The sequence below is a fragment of the Phocoena sinus genome, chromosome 1 (assembly GCF_008692025.1).
Source record: "Phocoena sinus isolate mPhoSin1 chromosome 1, mPhoSin1.pri, whole genome shotgun sequence".
NCBI lineage: Eukaryota > Metazoa > Chordata > Mammalia > Artiodactyla > Phocoenidae > Phocoena > Phocoena sinus.
In genome coordinates, this window is record NC_045763.1 from 139,617,515 (window position 1) to 139,634,375 (window position 16,861).

Below are 16,861 nucleotides of genomic sequence, written 5' to 3' on the forward strand. Positions count from 1 at the left end.
ATCCTGGTCTGATGTTGCTGAGACTTTTCTGTTAGAGAGTAAAGGTTAGAAAGCGCCCCCGCCACCACCACCAGAAGTACTGTCCCTGGGGATAACTTTATCTTAAGATTTCTTTGAACCACAAGTATCCGGGGTCGTCCCTTCAAACACATTAAACGTTTTATCTGCCCGGATAGGCTCCAAACAATACATCCATCCCCCCTGGAAATAACTGTTTCCTGTTTAAATATTAGCAACCAGTTAAACGTTATATTGAGGTTTTTTTTTTTTTTTTCTAGTAAATTTTAGGCTGCAGTAAAAATTGCGCAAGGCTGTACTTTAGGAGACGTTTGTAAATCTTTCTTTTGCCTTGTGATACGGAGAAAACCATGTCAGAAGTCATTCTGATAATTTGTATTTTAAGGTTTATGAATTGCCATTTAAAGAAGGGCAGTTCGGTAAGCCTTCTTAAGAGGTTCGAGCTTTGATCTTAAATTCTAGGGAGGTTTTGTAGAAATTGGAGGTGACATTGTTGACAGGTTTGTCTGTAGCTACTCATTAATTAAACACACACACACATACACACCCTTTATTTACTCCCCTGGAGTAAATGAATTGAACTTGACTTTGGTTTTTGATGGGAAGCTATGAGAGGGTCCAGGAAACATCAAAGAAACACTCTTAATCTCATAAAACTAACTCCTAACTCTCAAACGACCTAGCTTGAACGTCAAAGAGTTCTTGATTCCAGTGCTGGTCTAGTTTCTTTTCTGTAAGGCTTTAATTCTCCTTAATGATAAGAAAAGTGCAGGGGCAAATAATCGTCCCCTCCCCAGTCCGTTAAATTCCAGAGGGTTATAGGCTTTTTAATTTTATCTTGCTTCTAAAGGTCTCCTTTGTAAAACTGTATATACATTTTTTTTTTGTATTCTTATACTGCTTACACCTTCAGGGTCTCAGCTTTAAGATCTTAAAGGTTCCTTTCGCATTTTAATTTTAGATTTTTGTAACGATCACAGCTATCCTAAAGCTTTTTTATGCTCCTAGACCATTAGAAATGAAGGCACAGACAGGTTAAGACACTTGTATAAGCAAAAAGCCAAAGAATGCCTTTATAGAGACAAATATGAACCTAGTCGTTGGGAAGTTCATTTCCACGTCTGCCTAGGGAACCCCACTAGACCACTCATTTGCTCCCAACAAGTAGCCATCAGCATGCCCGCTGGGTGCCAGCCCTTGCTTTAAGCTCTAAAGAGTAATGAGCAAAAGAGACAGAAGTCCTGCTCTCGTGGGGTTTGTGTTCTAATGGACAATAGCTGTATGAATTACACAGTATACTAGAATGTGTCAAAGGCTGTGGAGGAGAATAAAACAGTGGTGTTAGTGTTGGTTTACATAGGATGGTCAGGGAAGGCCTCACTGTTAAAGTGACATTGGAGCAAAGACCTGCAGGGGCCCAGGGAGTGCACCGTCGGTGTGGGCGTGGGAGGCGGTGGCAGTGAGTGTGCAGAGATTCTGAGGCAGGAGGATGCCTGGCATGTGTGTGTGTGTGTGTGTGTGTGTGTGTGTGTGGTGGGGAAGCAGCAAGGAAGCCAGTGAGGCTGAGGGGAAGTGAGTGAGTGTAGGAGACGTGGTCAGAGATATCAGGGGCAGGTCACTTAGGGCCTCAGGAGATGGGTAAGATGATGGCCTTTCCGAAGAGTGGAGAAGAGTGGGAGCTGGGGGAGGGTTTTGAACAGAGCAGCGGCATGAACAGCATCGCTGCAGCTTGAGGCAGACATGCCAGGAGGGGCGTTAAGCGCCTGTTGCATGGATCCAGCCAAAGATGGTGGCAGTGTGAGCCAGGGCAGAGTGATGAGAAGTGCTGGGATTCAGGGTATGTCATAAAGGCAGAGCCAAAAGATTTTCCTAGTGGATCGGGCAGAGAAGAAAGAGTTAGGGATGCTGCAGCCTTTAAAGAGCCTGAGCGCCTGGACCGTGTGCGCCACCACACACATGCCTTGTTTTGATGGTTCTGATTGGTCTCCAAGTTATTACGAACCAATCATGCTGGTCCTGACTATGAGCCTCTACTCATAATACTCTGCTGGCCAGGAGAAGTATCCATGTGGTCTTCTGAGCAGATGGTACCGGGTTCATTAAGGAGAGAGAACGTTGCTCCCTCACCAGTGTAAGTTACTTAGTGCTTTGTGACACCGTCCGACTGCACCTGTGGCATCGCATTCTGGGAGCAGAACTGTGATGGGTGTTCATGTCATCCCAGCCAGCATCTCAGCTCTGAGTCTGAAAAACGCAGAGAAAGAGCAGCAGAGTGTGAGAAGCAAAAGTAAAGACAAGGAATAGGAAGACCAGGGGATTTTCAGTATGAACATCTCTGGAAAGAAAAATATCAGGTGCAATAAAATGTGTGTCTTTCCCTCGTGAAGCTTTTTCGCTTTTATTTCGACCTCTCAGAGGTTCCAGTTGGAAGATAAAAGATGCAATATTTCCGGGATAACCAGAAAGAGAATTAATGAAGGAACACAGAATGTGACCAAAACATTAAGGTTAAGGTTAAGTCCCGCATTTAGTCACCGAGGGCTGGCAGGCGGGAGTTTATGGATCACTCAAGTCAGATGGGTGGCAGGCACAGTGGCCTCCCTCTTCACTGTACTTATCCCATCTACCAGTCTGTTGTGAGGGAACATGAGGACAGGGTTCGCTATGACGGTGGCCAAAGAGAGAGCCAAGAAATCCCACTCTATTTATTTACTAGGAATCTCATTTCCCAGCCCTGCCTTGCCCACATGGGGCTGCATAAATCTTAATCTGACTGAGTTCTTATCTCAGGGAAAGCAAAGGGTAGCCCTGGAAGCCTCTAAATAGCAGGTGCAGGACAGAATGAAGAGGAACAGGGAGGGCGGAGGCCAGTGGAAAATATCTCTGGGAGGCCAAGGAGTCTATAAGGCTGAGGAGCTTGAGAAGGAGCACGTGGATGGGGGAGGGGGCTGATCCCTGCGGGCGTAAAGTAGAACCTGCCGGGATAGGGCGATGGGGAGACCAGATGGACTGGCATTCTGTCAAACCAGATGGTGGGCTTTTATTTTTAAAAGGGCTTGTAAATCCTAGGAACAAGGAACCATAAGGGTACTGGGGTTCTTAATCCTATTAGTAGAAGACAGAAGTGTTCTCTTTAAAAATGTAAACCCCACCAGTTATAAAATTTCTATTATCAAAACTTTGGGACAGATTACCAGCTTGTGAAACTCCAAGGAATCTCTGAATTCTCCACTGATGGGAAGAGAAACTGCAGAAATAGTCCAGGCATTATAAGTTAATATAAAGGCTCCTCCTTAGGAGTCTAAAGTGAATTTACTAAATGAACATTCTGAACCAAACAAAGCATGATATATTTGTATGAAATAGACTTGCTTACCTATGGAGTTGGAAGGACATCTGACAGTGTAACCGAGGACTGATCAGTGTTTTTTTTTTTTTTTCTTTTTGCGGTACGCCGGCCTCTCACAGTTGTGGCCTCTCCCGTTGCGGAGCACAGGCTCCGGATGCGCAGGCTCAGTGGCCATGGCTCACGGGCCCAGCCGCTCCGTGGCATGTGGGATCTTCCCGGACCGGGGCACAAACCCGCTTCCTCTGCATCGGCAGGCGGACTCTCAACCAATGAGTCACCAGGGAAGCCCCTGATCAATGTTTTAATAAGTTTTGAGTTTGTAATGAGACAAATTTTAAAATTTAGGCACCTATTGCTTTCTAAACCGTTGTTCCCCTTTGTCCCCCTTCCCCAGTGGCTGGGGAAGCCTAGATCAGCCTGACCTCGGTGTACACACTGCTGCTCTCTTGGTCGCTGAGACACGAGGATTCTGTTCTTCAGTCCTTGTCTCTATCTCAGCCTTTACTTGAGGGTTTGGAATTATTTCCATCACCTTCCTCCAATAGGACCTATCCTCAAGGACACCAGACTCATAAGCAGAGCATGGAGTCGTCATCTTGTGCCCATGTGTGGCACAGGCGTGAAGGTTGTGCAAGCAAAGCCACATCTTCCTTCAGTAGCTACACAGAGAGGTTGATGCTCCAGAGTTCATGAGGAATCTCCCACCTGTGCATCACATAACGCCTGATTCTCCTGCTAAGAGGAAAAGAGTAATTTCATCGAAAAAAATCCAAAGAAATGTTAAATATTAAGAGAAAGTTTTAAGTAATGTGATTCATTGCTAAATCACTTTCCTTGTAGACCGTATATTTATACATACACACACACACATATATACACACACACATATATATGTTTACCCATTAAATAAATATCAATAATATAGTATCATTTTTGATGTTATTTCACAGATATTACTTTCCTTAAATACTCCTGAAAAGTATAACTGTTGTGTTTGAAATGGAAAAGAGTTGCTCTCCAACACTACTGACTGCATTTTCTGTTTGTCTGTTTGTTTGTTTGTTTTTATCTATAAAGGTATGGAAACCTGACAAGCCCAAACTGTGAAGAAGTTGGAGGCCAAAATTCATCAGAGTCTAAGACGGTGATCAGGAAGTGAGTCTGCCTCTTCTCTGCATTACAAGCTCTCAGTCCAGACTTATTATCTTAAAAGAATGTAATTTAGTGGAGTTTTTAATTTCCTTTGGAATGTTGCCATGGTTTTTTTCCATAATACATGTAAAGTCATAGAAGTAATTTTTGACCATCTAATGCTTTCGTTTATTCATTCAGTAAACATGTATTGATCACCCACTCTTGGCCAGGCCCTGTGCTAAGGGATACAGCTATGAACAAAATAAGTAAGTCCAAGCTCTTATGAAGTTTATATTTTAGTAGAGAGAGAGAGAGAGACAAAGAATCCAGGCAAAAAAGAATGAAGGAGGGCAGGGGGGGCTAGATCCTGATGGAGACTTTGATTCACATAGGCTTTCTGATCTGATCTGGAGGCATTGGAGCAGAAACCTGCGTGTGGTGCAGGTGAGGCCTTGTGAATGTCCAGGCAGGGAGAATATGGAAAAAGCTCTGCGGCAGGAACGGTGTTTGAGAACAAGTAGAGGGGTGAATGAGGCTGCAGCCAAGTGAATGAAGTGGCAAGTACTGGGGCATGAGATCTGTAAGGGCCCCTCATCACATGGAGGCTTTGGGAAGGATGCTGAATTTTATTCTGAGAAAGATAAGAAACACTTAACAGGCTTCTAGGAGAATAGTGCTATGGCCTGGTTTATATTTAAAAGGCCTGCTCTGGCTCTGTGTGGAAAATAGACCATGACATTGGGGACAGGGGCAAGAGTGGCAGCAAGGAGCCCGGTTAGGGCCCTTACGTGGGTCCAGGCAAGAGGTGATGACAGCATGGACGTGAGTAGTAATAGTAGTTGTCGACATCGTCATTATAGGAGTGGTAACAAGAAGTAGTAGCTTGTAGTAGTGACAGCTTCTGCAGAAGTCCTGAAGGTGTTGCTGACAGGATGTACTGATGCAGTGGGTGCGGCATATGAGACAAAGAAGCGGCAAAGATGCCTCCAAGGGTCGTGTGTGAGCGAGTGATAGAATGGAGCCCCGGCTTTATGCGATAAGAAAGTTGGGTGGGGAGCATGTGTCAATAATTTCATCTTAGACGTGTTAATTTTGAGGTAATTGGGTGAGTGTAGATTCCAGGGAGCAGTCTAGACTGGAAGTATACATTTGGGCATCCTTAGTTTATACATGGTGTTTAAAGCTATGGGAATGGGTGTGACCTCCTGTGGATGAAGGGTAGATCTAGAAGGGAAAGGTCCAAAGACTGAGCCTTGGTTCCCTCCGGTACTGAGAGTTAGGAAAGCGGACGGTCCAGCAGAGGAGACTGGAACAGAGCAGGCAGGGGGAAGGAGAAGAAAGAAGCTGTGTTCCAGAAGACAAGCGGAGAGGGGGTTTTGGAGGGGGCGTGACCAACTGTGTCTGATGCTGCCCAGACATCAAGAGAGAGGGGTCTGGGGAGTGACTCCTAATTTTGCCACACTTCCGTCTTTGTCACCCATGGCAAGCGCAGTTTTGGTGGATGCAGATGTGGGTTAAGAGAGGTTAGAAGGGGAGGAAGTGGGGACGACAAGTTTAATGACTCTTTGGAAGAGTTATGTTGTAAAGGGAAACAGAAATGGGGCGGAGGATGAGGGCAAGGGATGGTGTTTTCATTGTGCCTTTTTTTTTTTTTTTAAATGGGAGGTAGTTTATGCAGATGAATTTGATCCAGCAGTCAGTGAAGAAGAAATCCACGATGTAGGGGTACAGGCTGCTGAAGGAGTGAGGTTCTTGAGTAGACAGGTTATATACTAGGGTGCTTGAAACCACTCGTGGTTTCATTTTGGGATCAAAAGTTCAGGGAGGTAATCCTATGGAATTTTTAACTGTTCAGGCAATTGGCTGATGGACTCCTTTCTCCAGGAGCCAGGGATGTAAAGTTGAGAAAACTGGGTATCTTTTTAACTCCTGAGTTAGTTGTCAGGTAGTTTCATAATTTTATTGGATGGGCCGTAACCTTCCAGAAAACTAAACACACCAGTGTAGATATTTGAATGCCAAGCGCAAGGTGTGGTGAGTGGAAGAGATACCTTATTCCTAGAGGGCTTTAGGGAGGCTTCTTGGAAGAGGTGACATCTGAAGCAGGCTTTGAAGGAGCGTGAAGGTTTGGATGGTAGAGCCGTTTAGGAAGAGGGGACAGTGGGATCAAATCAGGGAAGTGCAGAGTATATGATATCTGGGGCAACAACACAGAATTGGGGCAGCTGCTTCACTGTGTAGATGTTGGGTGAGGGCAGCTAGTGGAGCTGAAGTTATCGTGAAAGGTTTGAATTTCTCACAAATTCAAGAGGGTTTGGGCTTTCCCTGGTAAGCAGTGGGCAGTCAGCCCTAAAAAGTTTTTGCAGGAGGGAAGCCGTATAATCAGATAGGTAATTTGAGGGAATGGATTAGACTTACAACCTTTTTTTTTTCTTCTTGTGGTTCTTTATTATCTCATTGTTGTGCCCAATCCAGATGCCACTGCCTAGCCCATAAATGCCACATCAGCATCGCCTGGGAACTTGTTAGGAATGCAGAGTCTCAGGCCCCGCCCCAGACCTCGATTAGAATCTGCATTTTAACGAGATCCTCAAGCGATTCCTATGCATTTTAAAGTTTGAGAATCGTAGGATTAGAGGGCTTTTGTTGTCGTTAGTTTTGTGTATCCATGAAAACTTACGGAAATAATAATTTTTTTAAACCAAGAACCTTTTTAGAATGAATTATAAAACATATGTTAAAGAAGAGATACTCTACGAATTGAGTGGCCAGCTTGTCGAATGTAACCTCGATCTGTGACCAGATGCAGCAATAAGCGTGTTGTTATCTACATATTTTGGAATTGCGCCACGTCTAGAGCTACCATTCAACCAGCCACCTGAAAACTCTGAGGAGAGTAACAGTATGAAAACTATCGAGAGCTTTGCTGTTTCCCAGGGGGTGTTTTGAGGTTAAATAGTTTTCTGGGAAGTGGCAGTTAAAGCAAATTGATTTGTACTCTGGACGTGAAGAGTCATGCTCATTCTTTCAAAGGCCTGTTCTAAAGCTTCATTCACATGAATTGTACACCAGGAACAGTAATGTGGGTGAGACTCCAGGATAAGCTGTTTTAAAGGGCTTTACAGTTATAAGCATATGAGGCCTTAACAAAGAGCTTCACATAGAACTCCCCTGAGGGGTCCATCATCTGAGGACAATGGTCCTTTCCTAAAGCCTCACAGTGAATTGGTAGAAAGTTCTTGACCCTTTTCCTCAGACTGAGTTGCCTTTTTAAAAAATTATGCCCGATGAAAATATGCCACTTTATCGTATAATGGGTCACTCTGTCCTACAGATACTGGAATGCTAAAATCCCTTCTCTCTGCTGACCTCTTTCTTCTTTCCATTTCCCTTTCTTCTGTCTTTTTTGGGTTTTTTCCCTCCATTTCTCCTTTTATTATTTTTCATCTCACTTGAGCATTCTCTTTTTGTTCTCTTTTTCACAAGTTACCCTTCTGATCATTTCTGTGACTTGATAGGGTCACTGCTTTGTCTGTTTTTGGAGGAAATCAGGGAAGCACCTTGTCCATTCCACATGTAACACATGGAAAGTTCCTCGATCATCTCAGAGCTGCAGCAGCTGACTTGTAGCAGTGACTGAAGGCTTCCTGATGGCTGATAGATGTGTAGGAGATATGGCTGTATGCCAGTTCTCAGTGGGGGAGTTTTGCCCCCAGAGGACATTTGGCAAGATCTGGAGAATTTTTGGTTGTTTCAACTTGGTGGGGAGGTGCTCTGGCATCTAGTGCGCAGAGGCCAGGATTGCTGCAAAACATTCTGCCATGTGCAAGACCGGCCCCTCTCCCCCCTGCAACAAAGAATTACCTGACCCTAAATATCAATAGTGCCTAGGTAAGAAACCCTGCTGGATGGCGATGAGGCTGCTGCAGTGCTCAAGTGAAAACTGTCTTTATTTATGAACATCTAAATATATGTAAAAATAATACCATACTTATTTGGAAATTTATTTATTTATGCCCCTTCTTATAATTAGGCGAATCCAGTGCTGAGGTGGCCGTGGAGCCAGCCTCATGGAAGGTGACGGGCCCTGGGAAACGAGGCTGGAGAACTCGGACTCAAGCTCCTCCTCCATCACTGTCACTTCACCTCTCTCGGTTTCAGTCTCTTTTCCTGAAAAATGAGTGCTCTGAGATCCTTTCAAGTTTAAGGATGCCTAGGATAAAATTTATTTAGCTTTCTTTTCATCTTCTTTTTTTTTTGCGGTACGCGGGCCTCTCACAGTTGTGGCCTCTCCCGTTGCGGAGCGCAGGCTCAGCGGCCATGGCTTATGGGCCCAGCCGCTCCGCGGCATGTGGGATCTTCCCGGACCGGGGCACGAACCCATGTCCCCTGCATCGGCTGGCGGACCCCCAACCACTGCGCCACCAGGGAATCCCTCTTTTCATCTTCTTAAAAATGAAAATGAATATCAGAAGCAGAGATATGGTCCAAATATTATATTGATTGTTTGAGAGGTACCCTTTACTGCTTGTCTCTTTTGGAAAGATTGGGTAACCAGTTTTGATAAAATAGGAAAGAAAAAATACACAGCTTCTTTGATTTGCTTCTTATTAATCGTGACATCAGAACTGCTGGCTAGGATCATAAATAAAGAGATGGGCTAAAGCATTGTATTGTGGGGTCAGGCAAGGAGCAGCAAAATGCCCATTGTTTTCCTTTGCTGCAAATCTGTGTTCTTGTGATTTCAGGTGGGAAACAGACGGCAGGAATTCAGTGACATTCTAAGAAGTAAACATCCTGTTTTAGGACAGATGCCTTCAGTTTTGCAGCCCAGGGATATGGGGGGGTGGAGGTGGGGAATCACTACTGGGTTTAACTATGAAAAGGAAAATGCTCAACTATTGTTTGGTTTTTCAGTTTTTGTTGTAAAGCATAGAACAAGGCTTACATTTGATACAGGCTCCCAAGTCCCAAGGTAACAGTCTTTCCTGTATTTCTGAATATGGATCTAATGAACCTTTCAAAGGATAAAAGAACTTAAAAGAAGGCAAAAATGTGGAAATAACAGATGAAACAGTCAAGATGAAAGATTGGTTTCTGGTGTCTTGGACCACAACTGGCTAGTGTTCTTCATGAATTTCAAAAAGTATCTGGTTGTGCTGTGACTCTCACTTGTAATTCCAGTCCCGAGTATGCCCGGTTCAGGCTTTGTGTGATATCAGGACCTTTAAAGTTATCTGGCTAAAGTAAGAATTCCTTCAGTTGCAGGGAATTCAACTTGCAAGGATTTTAGATGTTGGGATCTTTGCCACACAGTGATTTCTGATGTTAGCACTAGACTGATGTAAATAATAAGTCATACCATGTTTGTTTCTACAATCCCTAAACTTGTCACTGTTGGGAAATCAGGGAACTCACTTCCTATGACAGAAGAAAACATCTCTGCCAGCATTCATTCTACCTGCGCCCCTTTCCTCCTTCCTGCCGACACTTTTACATGAGAAAATGCTATTTAGAATAATAAAATCTGAACCAGATGGGAAAAGGAAACTTTCCTTAATGCAGATTTATTACAGTCATTGAATTCAGAAGTGAAGAGAACATGAAGAAGGGATATTAACCATACAGAGCCTTGACACTGTGAATCTTCACTCTCTGAAATGTATTTGAGATTAGAATATCATATATATATATATATATATATATATGTATACACACACAGAACTCTATTTAAAGATGTTTAAAACTATTCAGGAATTACGCTTTTTTATTCCTTTTAAAAAATTACTATTGTAATGTTGAAATAGTTTCAGTTTTTTTTCTTTAATTGACTCTCGTCACTTCCCTTCTGGAATGCCATGTTTTGTTTTCTCAAACTCTTTACCATAGCAGTGGTTTAAACCACTGAAATCATACTGCTTTCATCTCCAAACATTCAGATGATATAAAAGTCATTCTTGTAATCTTTTCCCAGAAGTTGTAAATAGTGACACCAGGTTTTAGTTCAGTGGTAAAGAGCCCTATAAATATTAGTATCTAAGATATTAGAAACATTTTAAAGAAAAGGGAGATGAGTTAAAGGAAGTTGGCTGTAATTCTTTATATCTGGGAAACTTTACAGTGGAAGGTATTAACAAATCTTCCCGGTGAGTTCGCAATCAATATTCATTCCATCAAATTCAAATAACCTAAGAAGGCAATTGAAATCAATCTGAGTGATTGTAACAAAAATGGGGCAAAGAAAGAAGAGTAAAGAAAAAAGCAAAAATAAGATTTAAAACTCCAAATTTAGAAGAATTAAAGGCTATAATGTGAAAGGAATATTTTTAAAAAGTAAAACAAAAGTAGAAATGGAGATGCAATAAGCCACATAAAAGAGCCTGGTATTGTCTTTAAAACATCCATACTGGACAAAGAAAAACAAAGTATAGTTTTAAAAAAGTCACTGAAATCTTGAATCAAAATTATGCATTTAAGGGAAGAGTGCAGGCTCCCAAGCAGAAATTACTTTTCTAATAATGGAGGAATGAAACAACATCGATAATCATTGATTCAGAGAGAAGAATAAATGGCCCCCTGAGAATCTCCTAAGGTCCTCTACATGTTAGAGAAAGGTAAAGAGACATCACAACCAGACTCTGTCCCTTGATCACCCTGCAGCGTCAGAGATGATGGAAATGATGATACCACTGTCACCTCTCTGACCACCACCACTGGCTACAGTTTGGGGTGTACTTACCTTAGTGCAAGGCTTTCTGCTAGGCATTTTGTACCTTCTTTTACCATCACAGACATGCTGTGAGATATTGTCCTGATTTTATAGGTGTGTAAACTGAGGCTCTGGAAAAATTACATGCTTTGACTAAGATCAAGCAACTGGTTAATGACAGGTCTGATATTTGATCTCAGGTCCAATTGACTCCAGGACTTGGATTTCTCACCGTTTTGCTCTCAGGCCTGTTATTTCAAAAATAGCGGTTGGGATCTCTGGTGCTCATAAATTCTCCCTGCCCCCTCACCCCTCCCGCCATATTTGTCTATATTACAGTAAAAGAGCTGCAGAGAGAAGTGCATGAGGAACTAGGGTATAGTCTCACCGTTGTGACTAGTGCTTTAGCTTGTTAGCATTCTGAGATTGTACAGTTTGGGATTATTTCCTTTAGCCTGTGTTGTTTTGCCTGGCTTTTTAATGAAATGAACACCCCGAACAAGGTCCCCAAACAGCTGTTAGAAATGTGGAAGTTAGGCTTGTTTCCTGGGGAAGGAGATGGGTTGGAGGATGTGAGGAAAGAAGAAGGAAGACCAGATTGGTCAGGCCCATCAATCTGAGCGCCTGCTTCCTGTTCTTGGTGCCTTGTAGCATCTGTCATCCCCAACGGAAACTCCATTCTAATGGTGAAAACTGTAAAACGCCTCAGCAATTTTTTCATTAGAGGCCTATTTATAGCATAAAAACTCCCTTCTCGGACTGTGAGGAATTGGAGAATAATGAGTTAATGAGGTCCCTGAAAAATAACTTTGGTGAGCAGCGGTGTCTCTTTCTAATAATAATGGCTAGAGTTCATTGGCTGCTTCATAGGAATAGTCCCTGTGTTAAGTACTGAGTATCCTTTTAATACCCTCATAATAACCCTATGTGTTATTATTCCTGTTTTACAGATGGGGAGTCTGAGGCATAGAGAGGTTAAGGAACATGTCCAAGGTCATACAGTGAATAAATGAGAGAGTGGGATTTAACCCAGGCTTTAACCTCAACACTGTGTGGTCTCTACTTCTTTCCCTGTGATAAAAATGAGACTATTTCTCTTAAGTACTTAGGTTGGACCCTCTTGTTCATCTTTTTTTCCCCCTTAGGACATTTTAAACAACAGTTTTACATTTATATAAAAATTGAGCCAATAATACAGAGTTCCCGTATACCTTACTCACAGTTTCCCCTATTATTAACTTCTAACACGAATATACACGTGTTATAATTAATGAATCAATGCATTGTTAACCAAAGTTCATAGTTTAGTCAGAGTTCCTTATTTTTACGTAATGGCCCTGTTCTGTCCCAGGGTCCCATCCAGGATACTACATTACATTTAGTTGGGATATCTCTCTAGGTTCCTATTGGCTGTGACAGTTTTTGACTTTTCTTGTTTTTTATGACCTTGACAGTGTTGAGGAGTACTGATCCAGATATATTTTAGGACACCCCTTTATTAGAATTTTTCTTGTAATTAGACTGATATTTTTCCTCATAGTTAGACTGAATTTATGAGGTTTGAGGGAAACATCACAGAGATAAAATACCATTCTCATCACATACTTTCAACATGATTTACGACTGTTGATGTTGGCCTTGATCACGTGGATGAAGTTGTTATTTTTCAGGTTTCTTCATGGCATATGTCTTTCTTCCCCCTTCCTTTCTATACTATATTGTTTGGAAGGAAGTCACTATGCACAACCCCTTTGGTTTGCTTCCCTTCTTTTAGGGTAACGTATCTACCTAATTTATTTGGAAAACTTCTGCATGGGAGATTTGTCTCACCCATTTATTAATTTATTCAGTCTTTTATTTATATCAGTATGGACTCATGGAAATTTATTTATACTGTGGGATATAATGCAATGCTACTTTATGTATTTTATTGCTCAGATTATTCCAGCTTTGGCCATTGGGAACTCTTCTGGTTGACTCCTGTGTCACTTTCACACATCCCTATTATTGGATTTGAGCCCTTCCTTACTTTATGGCACTACAAGACGTTCTAGACTCACCTTGTATATTTCCCATCCCAGTCTTAGAATCAGCCATTTCTTCAAGGAGACCTGGTTCTTTTTTTTTGTTTTTTTTAGCTTTTCAGGAGACCTTAAAGTTTTATTTATTTATTTTTTATATTTATTTTTGGCTGTGTTGGGCCTTTGTTTCTGTGCGAGGGCTTTCTCTAGTTGCGGCAAGCGGGGGCCACTCTTCATCGCGGTGCGCGGGCCTCTCACTGTCGCGGCCTCTCTTGTTGCGGAGCACAGGCTCCAGACGCGCAGGCTCAGTAGTTGTGGCTCACGGGCCCGGCCGCTCCGCGGCATGTGGGATCCTCCCGGACCAGGGCTCGAACCCGTGTCCCCTGCACTGGCAGGCAGATTCTCAACTAGTGTGCCACCAGGGAAGCCCAACCTGGTTCTTTTTATTGGAGAATGATATTAGAAACCAAGATCTGGGTGCTAGGTGTGCTCATCGCTACTGGGGTGTCATTTCTTCTGGCCCTGTCAGCTGACATGGCTAGGAAATATATGTGTAAATGCATATACCTATAAATATTTCTATGTATAACCATCTATATATTATATTAAATATGAATTCTTACTGATGCCTTCAACTCTAATCCTTACCACATGGACCATTCTAGCTTCCTCCCCTTGCTTATCTGTGAGTATCCTCTCCAGCAGTGAGAAAACCGGCTTCTACCCTCTGCCTTCCATTTACTTAATTGTTCAGTTTCAGTATATATGTATAGCAGTATCAGAATCGTTAACTCGTACCCCCGAGGGAAACAACTTTCTCAACCGGAGTCCAGTGTTGATGTGTAGTTCCTTTTGCCTTTAGTTCTTAATCTTATAGATTGTAATTCTTCTTTTTTAAAATAATGAAAATAGCTAATGTTTTTGAGCACTGATTATGTCTTAGGGACTATTCTAAATACCTCAGATATATTATCTCTTTTAGGCCTCCTAAGAACTCTGTGACGAGGGATCTATTACTGTATGCATTTTACAGATGAGGAAGCAGAGGCATAAAGAGGTTGGGTTTGTCTGACTAACCAGAGAGTCAGTCTGACTCCGGAGAATGTGTGTAACCACATCGGCTATACTGCTCATGAAAAATAGGCACTTAGGAGACCTCTTAGTTTTGTTCCTTTTCTAATGGAGTGCAGTCACTGACATACTGAGTAAGGTTTGGTAATATAGGATTGAGTCTCTGCACAACAATTCCCTTCAGTTTCTGTAAATTTACATGCAGTTGCCAGGATTTGCACATGTAGTTTGGGAATGAAAGACAGGTGTGTAAACACTTGATTTTAAGTTATTGGTTTTGAGCTCATCTCCTCCTACTCTTGACCCTTTCTCACCCATATTTACTCTTTATACTGTGTGTCTTTCCTATCCCAGTCTTTTTCTTCCTCATTCTTGCCTTGGAGGTTTTCCTCTTCTTTAACTGCCCATGGCCCTTCACTGGCTTTTCTGCCCTATATTGCCTTCTGGTGCTTCGTCCCTACTCTGGCTTTGTTTACATTTATTTCCCTGGGTCTCTCTTAATTCCTCTTTTACTTTCCCTCCCAGCGTTCTAACCTCTACTCACCACCAGTACCAAAATGTACAATGGAAAATGTACAAGAGAGCATTGCAAGATTACCTTGATGAGTCTAGATGATGTTTCCATCCTTTACATGCTTTTACAGGCAAAAAAAGGAAAAAAAAAATCTCTGCATCTCCCTTTGTTCTTTCTCATCAGGAAAACCATCTAGCCAGGGGTCTTAGAGGCAGACTGTAACTGGCAGCCTTCCCAGAAACAGCAGAAAATCATTCTGTGACTAGGAGAACAAGGTGGAGGGTCTAGCTCAGAGTCAGTGTCAAGGTTACTTTGCTTTCTTTCCCTGAAGGGCAAAGTGCATTGGCTCCCACCCAGAGGGCCTGGCAGTGTCCTGTGCTACACTGCTTCAAAGGCCACCCTCTACATAGATCTTTTTACCTTTTCATTATCTATATTAGGGAAAGATCCAATTCTTGGAGAGTATCCTAAAATAGAAAAAATGTTTTGCTGCTTTTAAAAAATGTTTCCATGTCTAATCTTCTTCTGCTGATGATTAAGTAACGGTAAATTATTACCTCAGGGCTTCCCTGGTGGCACAGTAGTTGAGAGTCCGCCTGCCGATGCAGGGGACACGGGTTCGTGCCCCGGTCCGGGAAGATCCCACATGCCGTGGAGCGGCTGGGCCCGTGAGCCATGGCCGCTGAGCCTGCGCATCTGGAGCCTGTGCTCCGCAACGGGAGAGGCCACAACAGTGAGAGGCCCGCATACCGCAAAAAAAAAAAAAAAAAAAAAAAAAAATTACCTCAAATAGATTTCTGGGGAGAGAAAGCTCTAAATGGACAGAGTTATTCTTTTTGTCATAATAATCCTATTTCTTGGCTTGGAAGTTATATATCATGGGAGCGATGACCTCATACCTAGAAGGTTTTTTTTTTATTAAACCTTTTACCAGTTCTAGAGTATTTTACTACCTATGCGATTTTAACATGATTTAATGCATTTATCTTAAAATCCCTGTACGTATTAAAAATCTGTGGTTTGAGCATAATAGCCTAATGCTCACCTCAGTCAGCCCTCTTACTCTGCATTGCATGCCTGAAGGTCCCTGAGAGTGATTAGAAGTTTTGTACTATTTCCTTATACCTCTCAGCTAAGACATCTGTCTGATGTCTTCCAACCAGGTATTCTTAAGTGTGATTTCTGTTTGGCTAAGAAATCAAATGAGCATAGCAAATCTCATTATGCTCCATTTCTCCCCTCTTCTCCTATTCTTTAAACAGTTCTTCCTTATGTCTCTTAAAAGTGTTTTGCTTTCTCTCACCTCAGGACCTTTGCTTACGCTGTTACCCCAGAGTCTTCACCCTGCTAATTCTCCCTTATCCTTAAGATCTCAGCTTTAACGTCATTTCCTCAGGGAAGCACTCCATGGAGCCCTGACCAGGTTTACTCTCTCTGAAGGTAAATACCCTAGACTCCCCTACTGTGACATTCATCACATAAATAGTTTTTGGGAATATGGAAAATAAAGGGTACTCAATAAATATTAGTTGGATTAGTGAATTCATTTTCCCCAGGGGTCTGTTCTATTACAAGTACAAGTCTTAGAAACCGCATCTGGGTCTGGACACGACTTCCTTCCTTCACATACTGCAAGAATTTGCACCTTGCCAAGGATGTCTGAGGTAGAGAAAGCAATCCTGGTTGTCTGCTCCACCATCAGATTTGGGTCTTGCCCCTGCTCTCCCCACCCCCCATCCAGTCATTCTTAATCAGACACACACGTTCCCTTGGGAGTGAGGAGTGCTGGCTTTTCTCCTTACTGAGTTTAGATTATGTCACAATCTTAATCTTTCCATTTGGCTTCAGAAATTACTTCTTCAGTCTTCACAAGTTTTTTTTTTTTTAATTTTTTAATTTATTATTTATTTTTGGCTGTGTTAGATCTTTGTTGCTGTGCGCGGGCTTTCTCTAGTTGTGGTGAGTGGGGGCTACTCTTTGTTGTGGTGCGCAGGCTTCTCATCGCCGTGGCTTCTTTTGTTGCAAAGCATGGGCTCTAGGCACGT

The 16,861-nt window shown here is 42.5% G+C and overlaps 1 protein-coding gene across 3 annotated transcripts in view; it reads left to right on the forward strand.

Annotated features, from left to right (window-relative positions):
- The window catches only part of RGL1 (ral guanine nucleotide dissociation stimulator like 1), a 280,952-nt gene that overhangs the window by 205,388 nt on the left and 58,703 nt on the right, over positions 1-16,861 (forward strand). For all 3 annotated transcript variants that reach the window (XM_032645598.1, XM_032645617.1, XM_032645607.1), the window contains one exon: positions 4,445-4,522. In XM_032645598.1, coding sequence (XP_032501489.1) covers positions 4,445-4,522 — 78 coding nt within the window. The remainder of the gene's footprint in view (positions 1-4,444; positions 4,523-16,861) is intronic.